The sequence below is a fragment of the Diuraphis noxia genome, unplaced genomic scaffold (genome assembly GCF_037042655.1).
Source record: "Diuraphis noxia isolate RWA-SAM2 unplaced genomic scaffold, SU_Dnox_SAM2 contig0003, whole genome shotgun sequence".
Classification (NCBI taxonomy): Eukaryota; Metazoa; Arthropoda; class Insecta; order Hemiptera; family Aphididae; genus Diuraphis; species Diuraphis noxia.
In genome coordinates, this window is record NW_028301713.1 from 47029884 (window position 1) to 47046626 (window position 16743).

Genomic DNA, 16743 nt, shown 5'->3' on the forward strand with positions numbered 1-16743 from the left:
CTTTTTTAATACTTTGTCAAATTCACACTAGGTTAAAACATGGATGAAAATCGAAAACGGTGTCATAAACTTAAGAAAGTTCCAACAAATATTGGGACCAAACCAACAAATGACTATCACAGATTATTATTGTACGACTTCCAACTATTGACTTTTCTTTGCCAAAATCATGGACTGTGGGCGTAATTGTAACAATAATATAAGATTCAGCGACCTTATAATAGGGGCTGCAGACTAGAGTACCACTAACAACTGTAATGAAGACCGACAACCTTAAAATATTGAAACATAACTTAAATACCGTAAATATCATAGTTAATTTAAACGATGTATACACTTTTGTAAAGTTGTAAAGACATTCCTTATAGGAGCGCTCAGAAAATGCTATTTTGCTTAGGATAGCAGACTTGCCACGGATTAAGAATAACTAGTATAATGTTCATCATAATTCGGTTAAAAGCCACGAGATCACGCACTTCGAGATTCTAATTCAATTATCTAACATTCAATAATATTTTTATAACTCATATTACTTAATATATTTAATGGTATGATTAACTGATAATTGTATTTTTTTTTTTTCTGAAAAATAGTTCCAGGCCTGTGTGAAGTTTGTGGACTCTCGAGTCAAAATTTCCCACGAAGAAGATAAAAAATGTATTTAATCTTATCTTAAACGAATCCCAAGCCTTTACAATATTATCGGTGCACGTATGCCTAATATTATCTTATTATTATTTATACTTTATAGATCCAATACATCATACAAAATATTTATGACGTGTATTCTAATGTATGAACCATAAGTTAATTAGTTCTAATTGGTCGAGTTACGAATTACAAAGAGAATATAGATTATTATTACAATATAAAATAAATGTCTTATATTTGTGATATCTGTACTGGCTATACTCTATTGAAATATTTGGAACTTAAATTGGTCCATAGTAAAGTTAAAGAGAAATCCACAAAACAAAAATACATTGTTATTTATGTGCCTATATAATAAAATATATGCACCCAATTTAAACACTAATACACTATAACACATTCCTTTTATTTTCAGTGTTCCACTTCACAAACCCAATTTCATCTAAAACTGCTATTGGTTCTCGCAGTTCAATCACCAGGAAAATGACCAGACGTTTAAACTTTTCACATATAAAAGTTTTTCTTCAAATTGACTTTTCAAACGATTATATTATCCGATACACATGTGTATTTGTCTCAGATTGTTTTGATATTACATTTAAGTTACAATCAGGAATACATTTTGAATGTATAGGTAAGCATAAACCAAATTTTCCTGTAGGTACTTACCTTATACCTTTATTGTATGGTTCTCAATAATATAATATGCTATAGTGTGGTTTGAGTTATTTACGGCCTCACTACTAATATGTATATTAAAAATTGACTTCCCAACCACTTTTATAAACGTTTTTTAAATACTATTAGATTTTTCAAAAAATAATTTTATGTTTTCATTTTTTTTTTCATTCTGAATAGTAAATTGATAAATTTTTATGCATACAACATGACGAATATCTAATTAACAGTTTATTTTATATATAATCATCATGGTTTTTAGATTTATATAATCAAAGTAATGCTCCAAAATTTTGTTTATCAACTTCGCGTTTTCTCGTTCTACACTTTTGCATATTATTATACTTTAAATGAATACAGATAAAAACAAATATAAGAAATTACGTAATTTCGTAAATGTGCGTTAAAAAAAAATTTTAAAATCATTATGAATGATAAATTATTAAAACATTAATTTTTGTACAAATATGATGATAAAGTATTTATTACAAAATGCTTCAATGTCAAATTAGTATTTAATAAAATAAGGTATAATGCAGGTCAACTTAAATTAAGTACGAAAAATATGATTATTTAATGTTTAATAAATACAGTGTTGTAAATTATTTGAATAAATGTATTTAAATACTTTTATAGTAGGTATTTAGAATACTTTTAAATATTTTAGTATAAGTATTTGGAAAGTATTTTAAATGCTGTCTTGGACATATTTGTATTTGAAAATCAAATACTTTTGAAAATCCAAATACGAATTATTCGTCAAATTGTCTGATATATTTTTATTATTTTTTTGAATTGTTATAGTATTTTATTTATAATATTTTTCCATTCAAAAATTAACATTATCATAATATAGAGATCTGAATAGATTACGAAAATACGAATTGAACTATTAATTTTAATTTTTTAAGTCAGCTATAATCCGAAAAACAATTTAAAGTCACTATTATTTTGGTCACTTAGTTAATGGTTATATACCTACCTACTCGGCTTACGCCAATCTTGTTTCTTTTTTTAATTTGTTATTGTTTAAGAGAACTCTCAGAAAAAAAAACCCATAGAATTATAATATATTGAACGATCGATGAAAAAACTGAAACCAGAACAATGATTATACAAATATTATAATTGGAATGCACATTACAATGCGTACACATGTAGTTATGTTGTGTACACCAGATGGATATAAGCATTTTACCATTTTAGTTCAATCCATTACATTGGTATATATTATCATTGTTGACGTGTTTGGAGAGTTATATTATTATTTCATAGGTAGGTAGGTATAATACAGCTGTATTTTATCGCAGTCCGATAATAAATGCGTTTCCTTTGAACTACTGTTGCGGCTAAAAGCCGTATCGGGACTTAAAACGCAGCACAAAAGCACATGGTTTCGAATAATTACGCTGAAACGCGAATGCATATTAGGTACTTTCATTTGTGTCACGGTCGGCGATCAGATGCTGCGTGAAAAACCACGGTGCTTTGCGGTTTTATATAATGCGTTTGTTATACGAATCGAAAGATGATGGTTTGCCGATTCCGAACCGGAACTGGAATTATTTGTACATAATAGCCCGTCATGATGATAACTGATAATTATGCTAAGTGCCTGTGACGTGTATGTGCCAACCCGGTGCATAATATCGTGGTCGGCTAGGAACACGAGAGCTTTTCAAAACGTCGTATGGCTTTTTGTCCTCGTTGAATATTTTATCGGGTCCACCTCGTGTTTGCGAATGCCCGTAATGGGTTTTGCCAACCTCTTAACGGCTGCCGTTTATTTAAGATTATCTCTATCGTATATACTACCTATATATGTAATATATATAAATAGGTATACGCAAGGCATGGACCAATCTCTTTACCCACCCTCCACTGTCCACCAATTGCTGGACGGCATTGGCACGCCGCCGTTTATTCTCTCGGGCCCTTTTATCCATTGACGTGCAGTTAAGTCCGAATATCCACGTACACAACGACTCTTGCACCCCTACCCGCCTCTCCTATATCCTCGAATATACGTATAGACACTCCCCGGATGCCACTCGATGGCAGTGGCGGTGGTCCACCAGACATACGTGGCAGAAAACAAACACACTTCGACGTTGTTATTATATATATATATATATATACATGCACAGATGACGCTTTTCTTCTCGTCCGCCACTCAATCCCAACATCACAACTTACGTCCTATAGCTTTCGTTTGCAAAGCCGTTTTAAATTTCTTGACATTTTACGTTTTTCTAAAAACGTCAGTTATAAGTCGACAATGTTTTCGTGTACTGAAGAGAATATACATCATTATATATATATATATATATATAGAGAGAGAGAGAGAGATACTTTATACAATTTAATATTATAATCTTTAATACGATATAAAATAAAAGATTAAAGCAGTTTAATATAGACCATCATTATCAATGCACGAACCCCGTACCTCACAAGTTTCGATAGTACATAATTATAATATTTATTAAGTGCTCGAATTGTGATTACGAATGAAACTGATGTCATTTACTATTTTTATATTTTGAAAGCAATTTACTCAGAATTCTTATTGTGGGGATCGGTATAATCAGCTTAAGAACCATTACATTCGCAGTTTGATATTTATATTTTATATTTTTAAATTCTATATTTATATTTTTAGTATTATACCAAATCAAATGACCAAATAAATATTATATTAAATATTTATATATAATGATATAATTAGCTAAAATTTGAACGTTTCAAGTTGATTAAAATTATACAATATGTACATGTTTGTATGTAAAGTTAAGGATCTTTATGATAAATCAAATATTATATTGAACTTTCGCTTCTTGTTAGTTAAAAGCATTATGATATCATCGGAGGAGTGTACTGTGAATTCATTTCTATGGTCAATTTAGTGACTACACGATTACAAAAAAAAAAAAAAAATGCTTTAAGTTCAATTTATATTTCTTCACTTATAAATTATGATTTTTAATTCTGTTGGAAACCTGATAAAACTTTTAAACCAGATTATTTAACTATTATATCCCTACAGGTTTGTATTAAGTAATTTTAGATACTGATGCTCGTTTTGAACCCCTTTCATATTGTTCTCGCTGACGATGAGGGGGACAAATAAATTGTCCTATTATTTTACCCAATTTTTTTCCTATACTGCCGATGTTTGAGATTTTCACAATGACAAACATTTTTTATGCCATATGAATAACATATGTTATGTGTACCTTCGAATTTATATATATATATTTTACATCACAAAGAACAAAAAACATATAAATCTTTCAAACTGGAATTCTACCTATATACATATTATACTATACCCAAACTTATATATTACCATCATATTACATACGTTCTTCCTAATAATAATGATTAATTATCCGATTGGAACCACAGCGTTTATGCTTTTATTTTGATCATGTTAATTAACGTAGAACAAACAATAAATAGCAATGTACCTTAGCAATGTTTCAAGCGTAGATTTTCGTATATGACAACACTGTATGATTGGAGCCAATATACTCATCTCGTCGTGGAACGCCTTGCCAAACGCCCGACCGTGGTCTAAATGAATAGGAAATGAGTCGTTTCCGAACAGGGTGAACGTTTCGTAATGATGACGGTCCATGTTGCCCATGAGAAAGTCGAACACGGACAAGTCCATAATATCCAACATCCGGCGACCACTATTGTACGGCGACAGGTTTCTGACTAATTCGCAATAATTTGGATCTATATCGAAAACAAACAAAATAAAATAACGATTTCGATGAGTACATAAAGTACTTAGCACTAAACAATAAAAGATTGAAAAAATACTTTGGGAAATTATATCTTTCTATTTGTGTCACTTAGAGTACAATATTCACACTTCACAGTGTTGTTTTAACCCATTTAGGTACTATTTTAAGATAAAATTAGCATTACAGTTGAGCGATAATTTACAGCTATTTTTGCTCTATAAAAGTGTAGAAAGCAATATCTATAAGAATAAAAAGTCCTGCTGATTGCCATAATGGATTCTGACATATTTATTTATTTAACACCTTGTGTAAAAGCTTACATTAACTTTGAAATAACCATGTTAAATATATTTCCAGTATAGAATTACAGTAAATCAAACAATTGTACATATTATGTTCAGTAAAAAATAGTATCTTAGGTTTGAATCATGCATGCATTAGGGAAAGTTATAAAGAACTGTACCTGCATTAGTTTATTAATTACTTTTGTGATCAACTTTTGTGATTAATAATAATGTGCAATTGGTATTATCATTATTATTATAAATATTTTATTTTATAAACTACGTATATGTTCTTATTTTAAGCAAGCTTATCGCAATAATGCTTGGGTAGTGAGGTCCGGGATAAAAACTATTCCCTTAATAAGTCGCTAAAGACATTATTGCATTAAATAAAATGTTTTATATTTTAAAAATAATTTATAATACCGTTTTATAAAACACATCAGTATGCCACAAGACGTAATTGAAACTTGAAATTATAAATATGTTTTTATAGCGATGAAACTACACCATGTTATAATTTTACCATACATTATATTATATAAAAAAAATCTTGTAACTTAACTCTTTATTTAAGATTTCTAATACATTTTATTTTTTGAATGATACATCACAAATTTAAAATGTTTCAGGTGTTTAGTGAATTATTTATTAGCGCTAAATAAATTGTTCCATAACTTTGTCTACATGCAAGCTAAATTACTTTATAAGTAAAATATCAGAATATTCTTAATGTTTTTAAACTCAATCACAATTAAGTCTTAATTTTTAATTCAGCATAAATAAATTTTTTGAACGTGATATAAACTAGACATTACATTTTTCTGATATTTTTAAAATACAAGCCGTGTATAAAAACGTATAGTGGCTTATCGCTTATATGCAATTTTTCTTTGGCAAACGGAAATCGAATATTTTTTTTTTTAATTATTCGGTTACCTACATATTATATTATCATTATTTCCTTTTTATACCAAAAAACCTGTTAGAAGGAATATCAAAGGGTAAAGGCTAACATTTGTAAGAAAACCCTTAGGGATTATCAGGAATAACTGAGCAAAAATTCAGAAAAATTAGTTGAATAGTTTTTCCAGTTAGCAACAACAAACTAAAAACCACTAACTACTTTATGTAATTGTATATATATAATTTATATTAATATTTATATAAATATATTTTACTTAATTTTCTTACAAAAAAATACAAGGTCTAACTGAGAAAACTCGTTAGGAGGCCCAGGGTATTAGATTCTTAACAATAATTTATAGTAAGCACAATTATTGTATTGATGCGTAATATTATAATATTATACATTAACTATTTCATTTATAACGAGTAACATAACATTTTGAAATAAAATCGATACATTTAATACCATTTTTTTTTCGCGCTTTACTAAACTTGTTATTTATTAATTTATTATAATACTAGAATCATTTGATAGTTAAAATAATAAATATCCCATCTATATTTCCACGCTATCGCATAGTATATAACCATGTTAACATTATAAACTAAATAAACATAGTTTTTTTTTTAATAATCCCTTAAATTTAATAAATAAAAAATATTAATGATAGAAAGGACACATATTAATTTTAATTAATGATTTTTACTTTCAATCAATTTTCATATGTGACAGTCAAAAAGTTGTACCAATACTTCATTAAAATATTATTTTTCCCGTTATAAAAAAATATAAAACGAAATTCACAATTTTTCATTGAAAATACTCGTGACTTATTCATCAAAAATACTTATGTTATAAATGTATATAAAATCAAAATTATATATAAACTTATACCTAGTTACACTTAAAGTCAAACATATTGTATTAGTAAAAAAATTGCGCTTGTACCAAGTTTTAAAATATTACAATTTATTGGTATATTAAAAACATAAATTATCAACATATTTATGTAGGCTAATTTATTAATACCATGAATTACATTGTTTTTTCCTGTTTATTTTGTTCAGTCTAAAAAAAAATATAGATATCCTTCAAATTCTTACCATCCATTATAATTTGGTATTTTGTAAGATACATTTTACCGTATTTTACCGAACTTATGTTGAACAACGATATTATTAAAATAAAAACCACTTATTACAATGCTGTACATAACGATATTTCGGATAAAACTATTCATAGCCATATATATCTATTACACCTATTTAGTTTATCTTACATTTACATGCAGTATATTTTTGTTATGCAGATATAACGATTCGATTCCCAAGGTTCTGTAAAGATCGCTATAAGCGGATTCTACTGTAATACTCGTATGATTTATTACGTTTTTGAATTCCAACTTTTGGCGAAAACACATAATTATCTATGAATAGATCGCTCTCGTCACTGACCTGTTTCCCATTTAGCCTTCTTCCGCTTATGGTAGCTGCGTCTCCACGGATGCCTCCACGTCTTTCTCTCCAAAACCTCTTGGGATGGCAAGTACGCGGCGAATGAGCCCTCCAACATGTCTGGATTTCCACAAATGGCATGCGACGTGTCACAGTAGTAGGAACACTGTCCGTGAAAACACACATTTTTGTCGGGTGACACGAAGAATGTTTTCAACAAATCGGACGCGGTCACCTGGGCCATAAGTTCAGACGTGATGTTCACCAATCTGCCACTGACCGGCATTGCTCTCCGAAACCCCAATATCCTGTTGACAGTATAATATTATTATACACTAATTTTCCTACTAAAATAGTCTAAAAATTGTGAAACTAACATTTTTTAAATATATTACGTTTATAATTTTATAAAAAAATTATATTTTACAATTATGGGAGGGGGGCGGCTCTTAGCTGATTAGTTTAGGCGGCGTAGAGGTAATCTTTGGTTTTTTTTTGTATGCATCTATACATATTTACATACTGATCTAGATCGTTTATTTGACTTTAAATTAAATAAAAATAAATTTTACAATAAAAAAAAAAATTCAAGAAGTTGATCAATGTGGAGCGTCAAGGTAGAACTGTTTGTACTTTATTTTTCGTGTTTTAAACGATTTAAATCGCCTACATTTCGCACACGTTTTAAAATTTCTCATTAAAAACATGGAACTTGTTTACGTATAAAATACTATAGAATTGCAACCACTCATGTGTGCAATTATACCGGGTGATTCTTTTATCATTGAACACTCATTATTTCAAAAAGTATCAATGTTTTTGAAAATATTTTTTTACAGAGTTTCATGTTGTTTTTATTAAAAAATTATGTTTTTTAATATTTTTTATCCTTATCATTTTTTAAGTTTTTTACTTTTTTGAATGACAACATAGAGTTTTAATATCATATTCCAAAGCAGAATATTTTTCTAATTATTTTGATACGTAAAAATCGAATTTTGGACGAGTAGTTTATGAGTTATAAGTATTTAAAGTTTAGACAAGGGGAGTAGTGGACAAACATTTTGCGGGGTAACCCCGTACCACTCCACTCCGCCAATCTAAACTTTAAATACTTATAACTCATAAACTACTCGTCCAAAATTCGATTTTTACGAATCAAAATAATTAGAAAAATATTCTGCTTTGGAATATGATATTAAAACTCTATGTTGTCATTCAAAAAAGTAAAAAACTTAAAAAATGATAAGGATAAAAAATATTTAAAAATATAATTTTTTAATAAAAACGTTGGTTTTTTAACAACATGAAACTAAGTAAAAAAATATTTTGAAAAAAGTAAATACTTTTTTAAATAATGAGTGTTCAATGATAAAAGAATCACCCTGTAGGTATATGTCATGCATAATGCATTCATACGTATTATAGGTATATGCGAAATATTATTTTCCTATCGCCCGAAATATTTTACTGAGCTGTACCTATACCATTAATGTATAACAACATATACTTTCAACTTCACAAATATGCGGAAAACATTCCAAAATCAAAACGTATGCAATTATTCATATTTTTCTCGACATTAAAAAATATGTTCGTAACTTAATTATAGTTTTTCAAGGTATTTCCTTTATATATATAGTTGTACATTGCATTTAGCGCAATCTTAGTTTTGTCGAATACAAACTTGTAGTTCATTGTTAGTGGGATATAAAAATAATGATTTCGTGTTAAGCAATTGTTTAAATATTTTTTTAGTTTACTGCAGTGCTCGAATTGGTGGGGAGATGCATGGGAACTCAGCTCCTACACTACCTTTTGATTTTAAATAGCGTTCCATACTACATTTTCCTAAAAGAACGCACGGGTACGCCGTACGCGCTACGCGGTATTAAATGCCAATGAATATTTTTATTTTTTATTTATTCAACCTTATAAAATATTAAATAGATACTGTAAAAAATAAAATAAACTCGTAAGTATTGGAGAATATTAACATTAAGAGAAATAAAATATATAAACTAATAAAAATATAGTGATATTGTGGTAATAATTAAAGGAGTGTGGGGGGCTAAGCCCCCCACGGGTTAGTGCTCAATAAATGTTCAGTTGGAACGCTGTTTTTTCAGTTTCTACTTGAGTTCCCTTTCTTTTAATTTCCCAATTCGAGCACTGGTTTGCTGTATATTTGCAGGTATGAAAATAAAGATAGAGTAAACACATTCAATAGGCAATGCTATAAATGCGTGATGTATTCTCAGATTTAGTTTTAGTATTGTATATTTTACTTAGTTAAAACTTCAACTTTTCCCTGTGTGCTAGCAAATCAAATGATAAACAATCAAATTCAACGAACGGATCTGAATCTTTCCATAGGCATTTTGATAATAAGAATATATTATGTATCATATTATACATATTTTGCAGATAAGTTTTAATTTTAGTAAACGTATATGCAAACTAGGACCTCCTTTTTAATCAACCCCCCCCCCTCTCACTCACAGACACACACATTAAATTTCAGAATTCAAAACGTTACTGACGTATTCTAAGTTTGGTCCAACGCACATAATATGTGTTAACTTTTACTGTGTAAATACTACATTAAGTACTTTATTTGAATTTCTGTAATTATTATTTTTTAATGTTGTGATTAGCGGTCGTGATGACTTTCATAATCGTAGAAATTTCAAAATGTTCTCAGTTTATTATTGAATAATCTGTCAGCATTCCACAAGAACACATAAATTATATTATAAAGATGTATATATATATATATATATATTATAATACCTATTTGTTACTTAGTCAGCATTTCTATAAACGATAAAATGTATAAACTATATTTATTATTTAATTTATATTCTTAAAACTTTTAAAACGTGCTATCGTAATATGTCTATGAAAAAAATAAAAAAACAAAAACAAATCCATTTCATGATTATGTCTCAACCTAGGATAGATGATAAGTGAACGTACACAAAGTGAAATTATGAAAAAAATTTATGACCTAAACATTATTCCTAAACATTATTTTTAGAAAATTGGTTTGGTATTACTTGAAAAATGTAAAAGTAATAAAAATAATGATAATATATGTATATTAGGGTGACCAGACGTCCCGTTTAAAACGGGATTGTCCCGTTTTTGGTCATCGTGTCCTGTTTTAATCCCGTTATTTTTATTGTGTTTTCTTATCTTACATAAAAAAACGGAGTTTTCATTTTGAACCGTTCAAAATTTTTCGATGGACTCAATTATTAGATATTCCTACTTGGGTAGACGTTCAAGAAAGTATTCAATATTTATTTAAAAATAAAAAAACTCAACCTGGATTTGAACATGGACGAGGATAAGTTATTTGATTAATATAAAATCATGTAGTTCAAGTGATACAAGTTAAAATTGTAGAATGGAGAAATTGTTCAAAAAAAGTAACAGAAAAATGGTGTGAAGTATTTAAAATACTAGAAAAAATCAAATTTCTATCAACAACTTATCAACAATTATTGAATTGGCTATTCTTGGGACAAATGCATCTGTAGAAAGAATTTTTTCAATAACAAATGTATTGTGGACAGATGAAAAAAACCGTTTTAAAGTCGAAACCATCAGATCAATAATTATTGCAAAACAGCACTTTAAAAGCTTAACTTGTTCACAATTTTATGAATTTCTTTTGAAGCACCCAAAATTGTTGAATTCGATAAGTTCTTCAGAAAAATACGAAAAAATAGTAGAAAGTGTGGAAGAAGGATTATCAAATTCATGAATAATGAAAAAAGCTGATGTTGTTAATTGCCTTATTCTTGTTAAAAAAAAAAGGGGCGAGGTAAATTGAGTCCGAGATAAGTTTGGTACATTTTGAAAGCGGTAAATTGAGTCCCGGGGAAAAATAGGTAGTAGGTAAGTGGTAAGTTGAATCCCGGAAAAAATAATGCAGTAGGTAATTTGAGTCCCAAGGAAAAACGATTTATAAGCATTTAAAATTTAAAAATGTGCACTATAAAATTTGTATTTATGATTAGTGAACAATTCATTGACTGCATGTATATGATTTTGAAAATAGCAACATGCATTTGGTTGCATAAAAAATAATTATATGATTAATAAAAATGCATGTTGCTATTTTCAAAATCATATACATGCAGTCAATGAATGTCCACAAATCACAAATAACAATTTTATAGTGCATATTTTTAAATTTTAAATGCATATAAATCGTTTTTCCCTGAGACTCAAATTACCTACTACCTATTTTTCCCCGGGACTCAATTTACCGAGTTAGGGTCATTTGGGACTTAATTTACCAACCCCAAAAAAAAAAATGTAACAGTATTGGTATGTAACAATGTAATGGTTTAATTGTTTAATACTTAAATTTTAATATTTAAAAGTACATGTTTTAATTGTTTAAAGAATTATAATAGTTTTGACTTTTAAAATGTAACATTGTGTTGTTTAATAAGACACAAAAAAAAAAATTCATAAATATTTAAAAACTTTTATTTTATTTTATATTTATAATTTTAGGTTATTTACTCAAAAACGGTAAGGTAATAAGAAAATAATTGTTTGTGATATGACTTAGATTTGTATTTTAACTCTCTACAGTTGTGTGCATTTGTGTTATTAATGTATATGGAAAAAATTTTCTTTGTGGTGGGGGTAGACGTTTCAGATGTCCCGTTTTTTTATTTTCTTAATATGGTCACCTTAATGTATATAAGAGAACCAATTAAATGTATTCATTGTTAATTGTCTAGTAAGTACACATTATGCTACTACATTTAAAAGAGATGTGCGTACTATGACGATTGCTACGCATAATATGCAGATACCAGACTAACAACATTATAATAATATTATGAGACATCAATCGAGAAAACAATTAAGTTAGCATAAAATATGTCAAATGTACAATGTCACCAAAAATAATCATGACTTTATTTTTATAACCCATACTGGAATTAAAAAATTGACAAAAAAAAATACCAGGTACCTAAATAATATAAAATTTATTAAATCTTATCAATTTTATCGACACTTCGTTTTTGATAATTGTCTGAAATTGGTAACAACCGTCAACCACAGCATCATTTTTGACAGATCTCACTAAATTATATTTTATATATTTTTTCAGATGGTAAAAAAATATACCTGTATAGTTTATACCTAGGTGTATGCTATATTATATATAATATAATACACATAGTTTAAATCATTTTTTGGATCGAACTGCATTGTTTCACAATGAACAACACCATGATGTAATGCACTGAATTGCATGGACCAAGGAATTGCTTCATTCACAGTAACGTTTACGATTGACTATCATTCGGAACTAATTCGTATGATTTTCGTTTTAGCGATGAACTTACCTGTCGAGATGAAACGCAGCAATTTCGGCGTTGTGCCTTTCGTAGTCGGTGAAGTAAAAATGATTTGGTAGAGTCTGTTGTTCTCTGGAGAACCTGCGATTGTATAAAAACAAAATATTTTCAAAAATATCTATACAACGCGATACTAAAATAGTAATATACATAGTAGGTAATATGTATGTATAATATTATATGATATTATATATTTCGATTATAAAAATTAATGGACTATATGTTATCTTCAAAATAACTTCGTTTTATGAATCATTTTTTGATCAAATATATATTATGATAACCTACTGGCTACAACATTATTAAATGTACTTAAAAAATTTCTACTTTTCACATAATACATAATAATATATTAATTTATTAATATTATATAATTCTATAATAGTTCGAAATTGTAAAACGATAGCCACAAATGTTATACGTGTTCCTATAATTGTATAATAACCAATATCGCACGAAGGAGAATCCAATTCAATCGGTTAAGGATTTTTAAAATGCATATACATAATATATTAAAAATCACAGCCCAAGTATATACATAAAGAGTGGATATGTATTGGCTGTAGCCGTCTCACTTTGATCACCTTGGGGCATATTTTGTATTTTTATTGTAGTTATCAATTAGGAATTATAAATAATTGCATTCGAAAAAGGATTCTAAGCATGTTTAGTATACTAAAAATACCATATTATAAGCATAATATATTATAAAACATTTAGAAAAAGTTCAACTTAACTACTTAAGGAACCTTGGTATTTTGTTATTATAAAATAATAGACAATAATATTAGAACGGAGGTGATGAATAATACAAAGATAATATCTACATAAAATAACATTATTTAAATAATTTCCATAACAAAAATTTACCTATTACTACAAAATAACAATAAATTATTGTTTATGAAATTATCAATGTTGGAATCGAAATAATGCTTATAATATAATATTAAGAACGCAGATAGATGGGTAGGTACATAAAAACCAACAACTATTTATGAATAGAATGCGTTGTACATTATTCAACAGTAAATAAATATGTTTAATACATTTTTTCCTTCAACAGTTACCTATTTACAGGTTTTATGTTATACGTGCTTCCTGTTTTTATTTGTGCGAAATTTTCGAAAAATTTCTGATTCTTATTTCTTTGCAAAATTATAATATAATATGATACAAGTGATACTAGTATCTACTTAATCATGAAATGCTGCTTCTTTGCAATAATTTTAAATAACTTTAGTATCAGTTGAGATAAATATTGAATAGAAAATGTTATATTATCTTAAGCTAAGAATCAATTTACATTAATATTTTTGATTCTAAAATTTTAATACTTTCATAACACTGAATTTAATTCGGTTTTCAATGAATCCTAAATAGATACCAAGCAGTTAGGAAAAAATATTTGAATTAATTATTTTCTATCATTTGCTTTTTTATTATTTAATAATTATACAAATCACTGAAATATTATTTACGTCATATTATTTAGTAAATACAATATATGACTACAATATTATAGTGGATGAAACGAATTTATTATACTCTGTTCCACGAAGATTCGCTGAAAAAAGTGTCAACGTCACAAAAACAAGTTACAAATTAGAATTAGTTAGTTATATCCCAATTATTTCAACATTAAAAAATACTTGACGGAACTAATAAGCGATAGAACATGCTTTTAAAACATCAACATGTCGGAGTCTGTTTCAAATAATAATTACGAATTAGTCCATTTACATACATTAAATACTAATTTTTAATGGTTCAATTAACGGATACTTTATGTGATATTAATTTAATATTATATTCCATATTATATAATTAAAAAGTCATTTAAATGTAAATAAATTAGCAATACAAAAAAATCACCCGCATAAATATTTCGAATAAAGACTTAAATAATTTACCTCATTGGTTTCATAAGAGCTTTATCTCCATTTGAATACTGTATAACAAGCTTGATTTGTGTACCTCCTTCTTTTTGGTCTAAAATATAATATTTATCAATATTACCTAATGATTTTTTTTTTTTATTAATAATGAAAAATTAATCCGAAAAACTCACCTACATTTAAGATACGCGCATTGGACATGGTTTTTAAGATTAATGACACATACGTGTCGTTCTCAGGATACATTTCTCTTTTTGATATTCTTGAGTGGAACATAGTAAGTGCCGTCCTGTTAGGCCTAAAAAATATATTAATATTTAAGATATTAAAAACACATTTAATTCTAGTAAAGTTCTTAACACACACACAATAAATATATATATATATGTATATATTGTATAATTCATAAATATTAAATAATATATCAAAATGTGTAAGTGTTTAATATTATTTACACAATTTAACATTTCGTTACTCCTTTATTAAAAAGGACAATTCAAAAGGTATACGAGTCTCCTTATAACGGTTTCGAATGTAAAATTAAATTTAAAAGTAATTAATGGAAACTCTTGGTGGAGATTTCTTCGCGGTTGATTAAAGTGAAAAACGACCCAATTATGCGCCATGTTTTCAGTAATACAGTAATAATAATAATAATGAAATAAAACCAACGAGTTTTATCGCGTGAGAATAAAAATCAAAGATAAATGCGCTCTTTTCCTTCCCTCCTACTTATAGTGAAGGTCTTAATGAGAATTTTCCCATTTTACTCTTTAACAGAAAATATTATTTCACTGGTCTTAAAAACATTATATCACCTCTGAATTCTTGATAAATCAAAAAGATTTAACTGAACATAGTGTTTTTTTCGAAATTATACAATACACATTTATTATGTGTAGCGTAGAGTTTAAATTATAACATAAAAATATTTTAACACAATAAATACTTAATAAAGTTATTAGTAGTTAATCAATTAAGTATAATATAGGCATCTATTAGATAAATCTATAAATACGATCTTAAATGTTTTCGATGTTATTCAATCGTTCATTTTCAACAAACACTGCAAGGAATAGGTTCATATTTGTTCATAATTTCCACCTAAAAAAATTTTCGTTCTTGTTATTTTTTTATTTCGTTTCATTTTTTTCACCAATATGAGAAATAAAATATTTTTTAGTTTTAAATCATGTTACAACAAATGTTGATGTCCTTCAAATTTCAATCGCTATCTTTATATCCTAATGCAGGGATGGCCAGCCCAAATGATCTTGCGTGCCACTTTGTAAATACATAACAATCCACATATAGGATTGCCAAAAAAAAAAAAAAGGTCATCAGCCAAAATATTAATATAATTACATATATTTAATTTAGTATTTTATTAAGTATTTTCTATTATTATTTTAAGAAGTAATAAGAGTTTTAGATTCTGAGCGGAGCGATGAATGTATTGATTTTACCATGATGTGTGTTTTTATTTTTTTTTTTGTGTGTCTGTCATCACGTTTTGAGGCAGTAAAAATGCTTCGATTTTTGACTTCAGTACCTCTTTCGATCAGAAAGTGAATCTAGTTGGTACTTTGGGAGGTCAAAAGTGAAAAATTCTTAATACTTTTCTAAATAATCGAGAAAAAGAAACTAAAAATTAAGGGAAAAACGGGAAATTTTACGCACACTCATTTTTCGACAAAATCGATTTTGGTTTTTGATGTAA

At 27.6% G+C, this 16743-nt stretch overlaps 2 protein-coding genes across 4 annotated transcripts in view; one reads left to right on the forward strand and one right to left on the reverse strand.

Annotated features, from left to right (window-relative positions):
- LOC107172570 (uncharacterized) overlaps positions 1 to 1291 on the forward strand; it is a 28445-nt gene extending 27154 nt beyond the window's left edge. The window contains exon 2 of the mRNA XM_089223426.1: positions 1067 to 1291. The gene's annotated coding sequence lies outside the window, so the exon portion shown is untranslated. The remainder of the gene's footprint in view (positions 1 to 1066) is intronic.
- Positions 1 to 16743, reverse strand: part of LOC107169036 (extracellular serine/threonine protein CG31145) — a 74930-nt gene that overhangs the window by 3395 nt on the left and 54792 nt on the right. For all 3 annotated transcript variants that reach the window (XM_089222251.1, XM_089222252.1, XM_089222253.1), the window contains 5 exons: positions 15197 to 15321; positions 15039 to 15117; positions 13114 to 13206; positions 7733 to 8040; positions 4800 to 5073 (listed from right to left, as the gene is read on the reverse strand). In XM_089222251.1, the coding sequence (XP_089078377.1) occupies positions 4800 to 5073; positions 7733 to 8040; positions 13114 to 13206; positions 15039 to 15117; positions 15197 to 15321 (879 nt within the window). The remainder of the gene's footprint in view (positions 1 to 4799; positions 5074 to 7732; positions 8041 to 13113; positions 13207 to 15038; positions 15118 to 15196; positions 15322 to 16743) is intronic.